Consider the following 9,921-nt stretch of genomic DNA (forward strand, 5'->3'; position numbering starts at 1 on the left):
TTGTTTGGGTGTAGGGCCTGATCAGAGCCTGAAGGTACGGAGGTGCCGTTCCCCTCACAGCTCCGTAGGCAAGCACCATGGTCTTGTAGCGGATGCGAGCTTCAACTGGAAGCCAGTGGAGAGAGCGGAGGAGCGGGGTGACGTGAGAGAACTTAGGAAAGTTGAACACCAGACGGGCTGCGGCGTTCTGGATGAGTTTTTTATCTCTGCATGTTTACAGATTCTCCCTTCTCCCTATTTTTGTTTGCTTGGAAATGTTGATACTGGAGTCTTACCTGAAGAAACTGTGTAACCAAGCACTTATAGCAGCTAAGAAATGCATTGCCATTAACTGGAAGGTTGGTTATCCTCCCACAATGTCAAGTTATGTATCACTGGTTTTGATGTATTACCAGATCAAGTGTATACTGGGCAACATTCATAAATTCTGGATGCCTTATATGGAATACAGTACGACCAAAGGAGTCTGTATTGAAAACATGCCCACATCAGGGGAGATACCTATTTAGGCAATCCCTAGCTACTGGGCTGCTCAGTCCTGACCCTGGGCATCTGCCGTCCTGTGGGTTTTCACTCTGGCCTCGGCCTAACACACCCGAAATCAATAATGAATGTTCACTAAGATCCTAAAGCTGAGTGGGGTGTGTTGGGTTGGGGTGCTGCAAGGTGGTGGACCCCTAGGGACAGGACGGGGCAACCCTACTATATTGTGTGCAAGTAAAAAGAGCTCTACAGTAATATTAGGCCTATGAGATTAATTATATGGAGGATTTGCTGTTTCTGTGTGTTAATGTATAATTGAGGTGTATGTGTTTTTTTATAATAACATTTTTTATCTTGGGAACTAAAAAAAATCAATGTGGGAACTAGGAAGGAACTTGTGTTGGGAGAGTGTTGAGTATTTGACTAGTGGGGGTCAGGTGTGCAGGCGGCTCAGGCTGGCTGGTCGGTCTGGCTGAAATTTGATATAGAGGATGTCTTAATAAAGAAAATCAAAAGTCTGTATTTTTTCAAGAGTTGTTCATTTGTTAGGCTATTAGTAAAGGTGTAACACAATATTTATTATTTCATTACCTTTGATCTAGGTCAGTCTTATTAACCACTTAAACATATTTAATGATGATCTCTTACTTAGCTTGATGACAGTGGGCATTTTTGATTACTTTTTGTTCTAAATAGAGACAGCATATAGGATTGTGTGAACATGCAGGAAATACGTTTTAGATGCACAAAAACATTCTCAGGGAGGACCACCAGACACCCCTCAAGGTTATGACCCCCCCACTTCCAAAACCAAAGTGGCACCCCTGGATTAGGGCCTAATTTATTTATTTAAACTGACTGACTTCCTTATATGAACTGTAACTCAGTAAAATATTATAAATGATATAATATTTTTGTTTAGTATAAATGTAATACAGCGAGCATATAACAAGCATATAACAAAATGTACTACCGTTTTTCAGACTCGTTTCACGCGATTCGATTATACGAATTCCGGATGTGGGCCGAACAGCTGTTTCAGACACGATAACGTATTTCCACTTTCCTTTAGCTAGCAGCTAGCTAGCAGGCCAGCAACAACAACAACAACAACACGCCGGATATTCAGATTATATTCAAGGAATTGTAACTGATCTTTAATTAAAGGTGATCAAGTTAAAGTTCAGTCGCTGGAAGTTAAGGTGGGTAAATATATTTTATCGGCCTGATATTGCGAGCGACTGATCGTCGTCATCTGCGTTACCAACAGTTAGGATAACCTAAGATAACTGTTGTTAGCTAGCCAGCGTTAGCGCTGAAACTTCTGCTGGTACCATAGGCTGGTTGCTAGCTAGCTATATGTGCTAACGCTCAAGCTTACCTGATTGACAAGCCTACAGTACAGTAGTTAGTACTTAGTCAATGTCATAACTTTATAAAAAGGTACATCTGTGAAGTTCTCATTAGCCGTAGTTAGTTACCTAAGTAGTAACGTTAGGCGTTATCAGAGAGGTGATTCTTATTATACCTGTCACTTTCTGTTCTGACAAACCATAGATAGCTAACTAGCTAGGTATTTAGTCTGTGTAAGTCAATTTTACTTCACTTGCATAACAGGGTAAACTTGTCCAAACAATGTGGCTTTCATCTTTTTTTCCAGGTTTCAATGTTGTGCCCTAGTATTAGCTAACGTTACATCTTGCAGCTGGAGATTGATCATATTTAGTAGTCCTCCGCATTGGAAGAGACCATTCTGTTGTTCCAGCCCAACATATCTGGGCTATGTGCAAGGCACCATAAGACTCCAAGAGGACACTAACTGATGGTTTAAAACATGGACCAGGGTGTTGCCGAAAGTCCTGTTATCCTTGTCATCAAGGCACCCAACCAGAAGTATGATGACCAGACAATCAACTGCTTCCTGAACTGGACAGTGGAGAAACTAAAAACCCATATCTCACATGTGTATCCCAGTAAACCGGTGAGTAGGCTCTGGATTACGTACAGTGAGATTGCTCTCCGTATTAATTTCCCTTGAGGTCTGTTCAGATCAATGATGTACAGTGCTATTCAGACCCCTTGACTTTTTCCACATTTTGTTACGTTACAGCCTTATTCTAAAATTGATTAAATCGTTTTTTCCATCTCTGCAGCACTCATCAATCTACACACAATAACACATAATGACAATGCAAAAACAGGTTCCTCCAGACGTGACACTTGGCATTCAGGCCAAAGAGTTCGATCTTGGTTTCATCAGACCAGAGAATTTTGTTTCTCATGGTTTGAGTCTTTTAGGTGCCTTTTGGCAAACTCCAGGCGGGCTGTTATGTGCCTTTTACTGAGGAGTGTCTACCGCCTGGCCACTCTACCATAAAGGCCTGATTGGTGGAGTGCTGCAGAGATGGTGGTCCTTCTGGAAGGTTCTCCCATCTCCACAGAGGAACTCTGTCAGAGTGACATTCAGGTTCTTGGTCACCTCCCAGACCAAGGACATTCTCCCCCGATTGCTCAGTTTGGCCGGGCGGCCAGCTCTAGGAAGAGTATTGGTGGTTCCAAACATCTTCCATTTAAGAATGATGGAGGCCACTGTGTTCTTGGGGACCTTCAATGCTGCAGACATTTTTTGGTACCCTTCCCCAGATCTGTGCCTCAACACGATCCTGTCCGTAGAGCTCAGAGACAATTCTTTCGACCTCATGGCTTGGTTTTTGCTCTGACATTTTTTTTTTTTTAATTTTTTTTTCACCTTTATTTAACCAGGTAGGCTAGTTGAGAACAAGTTCTCATTTGCAACTGCGACCTGGCCAAGATAAAGCAAAGCAGTTCGACACATACAACAACACAGAGTTACACATGGAATAAACAAACACACAATCAATAATACAGTAGAAATATATACAGCATGTGCAAATGAGGTAGAATAAGGGAGGTAAGGCAATAAATAGGCCATGGTGGCAAAGTAATTACAATATAGCAATTAAACACTGGAATTGTAGGATGTGCAGAAGATGAATGTGCAAGTTGAGATACTGGGGTGCAAAGGAGCAAGATAAATAAATACAGTATGGGGATGAGGTAGATTGGATGGGCTATTTACAGATGAGCTATGTACAGGTGCAGTAATCTATGAGCTGCTCTGACAGCTGGTGCTTAAAGCTAGTGAGGGAGGTAAGAGTCTATAGCTTCAGAGATTTTTGCAGTTCGTTCCAGTTATTGGCAGCAGAGAACTGGAAGGAGAGGCGGCCAAAGGAAGAATTGGCTTTGGGGGTGACCAGTGAGATATACTTGCTGGAGCGCGTGCTACGGGTGGGTGCTGCTATGGTGACCAGTGAGCTGAGATAAGACGGGACTTTACCTAGCAGAGACCTTGAGCGCTGTTGCTAGCTAAATTGACCTGAGATATAAACATTGGGTTGTTATTTTACCTGAAAGGAACAAGGTCCTCTTCTTCTTTGTAGAATTTTGACCCATTATGAGTCACACAAAATCATGTGTTCTCTACTCCGACATTTAATCCACATATTAAAGGGTAAACCTAGTTGGTTTCTAGTAATCACTCCTCCTTCAGTCTTCTTCTTCTGTGGACTTTATATGGCGGTTGGCAACCAACTTTAAAGTGCATTACCACCACCAACTGGACTGGAGTGTGCACCTCAGTTCATCTTTCAACCACCCACGTGGGTATATGCTCCTAAAAACCAATGAGGAGATGGGAGAGGCGGGACTTGCAGTGCATCAAGTGTCAAAAATAGAACCAAGTTCTATTTTAGTGCCTGGCTATGCAACGGTGCAAGCTGTTTGGATGAAATTATTGAATAACATGTACAGTGGGGAGAACAAGTATTTGATACACTGCCGATTTTGCAGGTTTTCCTACTTACAAAGCATGTAGAGGTCTGTAATTTTTATCATAGGTACACTTCAACTGTGAGAGAAGGAATCTAAAACAAAAATCCAGAAAATCACATTGTATGATTTTTAAGTAATTAATTTGCATTTTATTACATGACATAAGTATTTGATCACCTACCAACCAGTAAGAATTCCGGCTCTCACAGACCTGTTAGTTTTTCTTTAAGAAGCCCTCCTGTTCTCCACTCATTACCTGTATTAACTGCACCTGTTTGAACTCGTTACCTGTATAAAAGACACCTGTCCACACACTCAATCAAACAGACTCCAACCTCTCCACAATGGCCAAGACCAGAGAGCTGTGTAAGGACATCAGGGATAAAATTGTAGACCTGCACAAGGCTGGGATGGGCTACAGGACAATAGGCAAGCAGCTTGGTGAGAAGGCAACAACTGTTGGCGCAATTATTAGAAAATGGAAGAAGTTCAAGATGACGGTCAATCACCCTCGGTCTGGAGCTCCATGCAAGATCTCACCTCGTGGGGCATCAATGATCATGAGGAAGGTGAGGGATCAGCCCAGAACTACACAGCAGGACCTGGTCAATGACCTGAAGAGAGCTGGGACCACAGTCTCAAAGAAAACCATTAGTAACACACTACGCCATCATGGATTAAAATCCTGCAGCGCATGCAAGGTCCCCCTGCTCAAGCCAGCGCATGTCCAGGCCCGTCTGAAGTTTGCCAATGACCATCTGGATGATCCAGAGGAGGAATAGGAGAAGGTCGTGTGGTCTGATGAGACAAAAATAGAGCTTTTTGGTCTAAACTCCACTCGCCGTGTTTGGAGGAAGAAGGATGATGAGTACAACCCCAAGAACCCATCCCAACCGTGAAGCATGGAGGTGGAAACATCATTCTTTGGGGATGCTTTTCTGCAAAGGGGTCAGGACGAATGCACCGTATTGAGGGGAGGATGGATGGGGCCATGTATCGCAAGATCTTGGCCAACAACCTCCTTCCCTCAGTAAGAGCATTGAAGATGGGTCGTGGCTGGGTCTTCCAGCATGACAACGAAACGAAACACACAGCCAGGGCAACTAAGGAGTGGCTCCGTAAGAAGCATCTCAAGGTCCTGGAGTGGTCTAGCCAGTCTCCAGACCTGAACCCAATAGAAAATCTTTGGAGGGAGCTGAAAGTCCGTATTGCCCAGCGACAGCCCCGAAACCTGAAGGATCTGGGGAAGGTCTGTATGGAGGAGTGGGCCAAAATCCCTGCTGCAGTGTGTGCAAACATGGTCAAGAACTACAGGAAACGTATGAGCTCTGTAATTGCAAACAAAGGTTTCTGTACCAAATATTAAGTTCTGCTTTTCTGATGTATCAAATACTTATGTCATGCAATAAAATGCAAATTAATTATTTAAAAATCACACAATGTGATTTTCTGGATTTTTGTTTTAGATTCCGTCTCTCACAGTTGAAGTGTACCTATGATAAAAATTACAGACCTCTACATGCTTTGTAAGTAGGAAAACCTGCAAAATCGGCAGTGTATCAAATACTTGTTCTCCCCACTGTATGTGTACATTTATTTTGCAGTACACGGAACGTGAGCGGTGTGGTCAGCGTGTAAGACTAGTCTCACGTTGCCATCCTTCCAAGTCTCTTCCGTCACAGTCTGGGAGCTGAGTCTAAGCTATTCTGGTTATTTCAATCACTACTACTTATATGTTCTTATGAAATGTAAGAAAGTGAAAGGGAATCTTCTCTGGACCCAAAGTGAAGGAAAGCGAAAGGAAAACCCCTGTTTTCAGGGGTTATCAAATCAATCAATCAAATATATTTTATAAAGCCCTTTTTACAACAGAAGTTGTCACGAGGTGCTTTACAGATGCCCAGCCTAAAACCCCAAAGAGCAAGCAATGTAGAGACCGAAGCACAGTGGCTAAGAAAAACTTGATACAAGGCAGGAACCTAGGAAGACACCTATAGAGGAACCAGGATCCGATGGGTGGCCAGTCCTCTTCTGGTTGCTCTTCTGACTAGAAATTTAAGAGTAGATGTGGCCATTAAGGCCAGATCATTTTTCAAGACTGTCATACATGACCAGCAGGGTCAGTCAATAAATCATCTGGTCTATCAAATCCAAGTTTATTTCTCACGTGCTCCGAATACAACAGGAGTAGACCTTACAGTGAAATGCTTACTATGTTCTCAACTGTCTGATTTGTATTGTAGAGCTTCAAAGACCAGAGGCTGGTGTATTCTGGGAAGCTCCTCTTGGATCACTTAATACTGAAAGATGTGCTCAGAAAGGTCTGTCTGCTGCATTCATTTATCTTTCATCTTGACATAGGTATTCTGATCAGAGATTACAGCAAAGTATGCATTGATCCTAGATCTCATTCTTAAAGTCAAGCTGATTCCTCTGATGATTGTACTTTGTCAACGCAATAGTGTGGCTAATGGCCACGGATGACTCTTACAGAAGGATGAGTATCACATGGTCCACCTGGTGTGTGCATCTCGCACACCTCCCGGGTCCCCCAAGCTCCACAGCAGCCACAGCAACAAGGCCCCTGGAGTCCCCTCTACTGGCTTCACGGTGAGTTACCCTTATGCATGCAACACCTATCCTACTGCTCGGTTCATTGCCACTCATTTCATCATCCTAGGACTAGATGTAGTCTGTTTGTGCTATCATGCCAACTCCTTGTCACTCATTGTCATGCCAAAAATGGCTTGACAATGAGCTATGGAGTTGGCAAGAGCACAAACAGATCTGGGACCAGGCTAACCTAGGCCTACTCTCTGTTGTAATCCACGCAGCTCCCGAGGAATGAAAAGTCTGTTAGGTGGAGTTAGAGAAGTAAAATAATCAACTTCTTGATTGGTTTTGTCAGACGGGTCAGAGCCCCAGTCTCTCCTCCCATAGCCAAGATGGCCAATCAACCTCCACTGGAGAGAGCTCTGACGGGCTGAGACATCGCACAGGCCCCGCCCCTAACCATGCAGCACACCCTGCCTTAATGCAAGCGTAAGCCCTTATACACCAACCTCTCAATTATAACACTGTTAGTTCTGGCCACATGTTTTGATTGTCCAAGAGGTGTATTACTGTTGAGAGCTCTCACTTCCTAATAGATTTGTGTTTGTATGTGTTAATTGTTCTACAGGTAATGCCGAACTGTTTACCCTGTAGCTGTGTACTTCTATTGCAGCTACATGTGGAACCAGTTCTCTCCACAGCAAGGCCCTACCAACAACATGCCAGCCTACCCTGGCATACAGTACAATCCCATGACGCTGCTGTGGTGGCAGCAGGTGTACGCCCGGCGTTACTACATGCACTAGTAAGTCTGCTGTCTCACAACAACTGTTGGACAATATGCTCAATTACCCTTGCTGAGATATGCAATCATTGAGATTCAATCACAATTACCTGACTTTCAGTATGAATTAACTGACGCGTGAAAAAAGTCAAGACCGGGCTGATGGAAACAGGAAATGTCACTACAATTTCCTAATTGTCGACAGAAAATGTGTTTTTTAGCATGGCGGGATCTTTTTGTGTCTTTAAAATAATGATGTGAGAAATGGCGATGGAAATATACGTAGTGTGTCCTTTTTCCCACCTGCGATGTGGGATATTGTTTTGTATGAGTGCCTATGTGCGCTACGTACTTCACGATCGTTATATTCTTTGTTGTTTTGGAAGTTTCACTATCATTAAAATGTGGAACTCTACTCACGCTGCGCCTTGGTCCAACTATTCATACGACGGTCGTGACAACGTCTTGGGAAACCATGCAGTTTATTAGGCTACCGAGCGATAGAAACCCATTTATTTTTTATTCGGTACATGGGAATTCAACCGCAAAATAAATGTTTATTCGCACTGTCATCATGCACAACCTTTTATCCGCAACAAGTCCATTTGATGGAAACACATCTCTGGTGGGCAAAATGTGCGTATTGTTTTTATGTGGATTTTTTAAATATTCGCATGAAATCTGTCGCTGATTAGTTTCTCTTTATATTCATTTCTCTCTCTTTTCTCTGTCTCTCTCGCCCTTCAGTCAGATGTTGGCTGCCTCATCTCACCACTTTAGGCCTGACCTGCTCTCGACCCAGCCCGGTCAATCAGATCCTCTGAACCCACCTCCCATGGAGGAGCGCCGTGGCGAGCCTGACATCCAGATGAACGCCCAGGGAGGGGAGGCGCATCTGAACGAAGAAGAGCAGAACCGTGATTGGCTGGACTGGGTGTACACGGTGTCACGCATCGCCATCTTGCTCAGCATAGTCTACTTCTACTCCTCCTTTAGCCACTTTGTCATGGTGATGGGCGCCATGTTGTTGCTATATCTGTGAGTATTCCCCTGCACCCTCTCAACTTAATACTATGTGTCCCTGCTAACAGTCACATACTAGACTGGACCCAGATCTGTATGTGCTGTCTTGCCAATATCCATAGCATTAGCTATACAGCTCTGGGATCAGGCTAGACTGTAAATTGAAAATGAGATTGTTCTGAATCCTTTATATTAACCCTATACCTTTCTGTCTGGGTCTTCGACCCAACAAATGTGTTGTGAACAGTCACCTATTATGGATCACAGGTTTTGTCAATGGCTATTTCTCTGTGTTTACGTTAGGCACCAAGCAGGGTGGTTCCCTTTTAACCCGGAGAATGAATTTCAGAACCATGGATATGGGCCCCAACAGGATGAGATGGAGGCGGACCTTCATCATGACCTCCAAGAGATGGTAGGTCATCTTTAACCTCTGACCATAAACTAAAGGTTAAAGTGCTTCTGAATGTCAGGACAGATAACTCCTTGAATTATACAGTAATTTAATTTGTAATAGCAGTGATGAATTATTTATGTAATGCGTGTCTGGTAACATAATATGGTATTGCTGTGGTGAATGATTACAATTGCATTGATACGTGTAGCAAATATGTCTTTGATGGAAAGAGTTTGTTGGAAATGTTAGAGGAATACATTTGTCCAGTATTCCAGTTTATCTGTGTGATGACTAATTTACGTGTTGCCATGTTTGGCCTACACAGGAGCAGATGATGGATGAAGGCTTGGGGGACGATGATGGGGACAGTGGAGAGGAAGGACTGGAGGATCCCAATGGTATTCCCTATGCTGGCTTTCTCTCTACGACTTGGTCTTTTATTGTCACGTTCTTCATGTCTCTCATACCTGAGGGGCCACCCAATGCTGCCAACTGAGCCAATGAGCCATGGGAGAATGGCACTACTGACTGGACTGAATACACTATCTTAGTATGCCCAGCGAGTTCACCCTTGTCTACACAATCATTGTACATCTACCGGATCACAGGGCACTACAGAAGAACTGAGTGGTCACTCAGCCACACAAACAGAAAGGCTTTGAACTGGTTTTGAAGTGAACAACAATAAGCTTTGGGGAAAAAGGACATCCCTGTGTAATATTATGTTTAATACCATGATAATTAAACCTATTTTTGAGTGAAATAATAAATAAAGTATGTAAACTGTAAATCTGTGTAATATTGTATTTAATATAAACTTGTAGGACTG

General features: G+C 43.3%; 1 protein-coding gene across 2 annotated transcripts; it reads left to right on the plus strand.

Moving 5' to 3' along the window:
- The first annotated feature begins 1,475 nt into the window (after window positions 1-1,475).
- LOC139554446 (homocysteine-responsive endoplasmic reticulum-resident ubiquitin-like domain member 2 protein) lies at window positions 1,476-9,882 on the plus strand. 2 transcript variants are annotated; one of them, XM_071367247.1, is made up of 9 exons: window positions 1,476-1,685; window positions 2,144-2,464; window positions 6,579-6,656; window positions 6,829-6,945; window positions 7,244-7,377; window positions 7,562-7,693; window positions 8,420-8,710; window positions 8,999-9,110; window positions 9,418-9,882. In XM_071367247.1, the coding sequence occupies exons 2-9, from the start codon at window positions 2,318-2,320 to the stop codon at window positions 9,586-9,588; spliced, it is 1,182 nt and encodes a 393-aa protein (XP_071223348.1). In that variant the 5' UTR covers window positions 1,476-1,685; window positions 2,144-2,317; the 3' UTR covers window positions 9,589-9,882. The 2 variants fall into 2 exon arrangements, with proteins under 2 accessions (XP_071223348.1, XP_071223349.1); XM_071367248.1 differs by having other exon boundaries at window positions 1,488-1,685; window positions 9,424-9,882.
- Window positions 9,883-9,921: the final 39 nt, after the last annotated feature.

Source organism: Salvelinus alpinus, chromosome 26 (genome assembly GCF_045679555.1).
Source record: "Salvelinus alpinus chromosome 26, SLU_Salpinus.1, whole genome shotgun sequence".
Classification (NCBI taxonomy): Eukaryota; Metazoa; Chordata; class Actinopteri; order Salmoniformes; family Salmonidae; genus Salvelinus; species Salvelinus alpinus.

Excerpts from the sequence above, each read along its gene's own strand:
- LOC139554446 (XM_071367247.1), top strand. The coding sequence starts at position 2,318 with ATGGACCAGGGTGTTGCCGAAAGTCCTGTTATCCTTGTCATCAAGGCA. Across the intron at positions 7,694-8,419 it reads CGGCGTTACTACATGCACTA|TCAGATGTTGGCTGCCTCAT; the intron begins GTAAGTCTGCTG and ends CTCGCCCTTCAG. Across the intron at positions 8,711-8,998 it reads GCCATGTTGTTGCTATATCT|GCACCAAGCAGGGTGGTTCC; the intron begins GTGAGTATTCCC and ends TGTTTACGTTAG.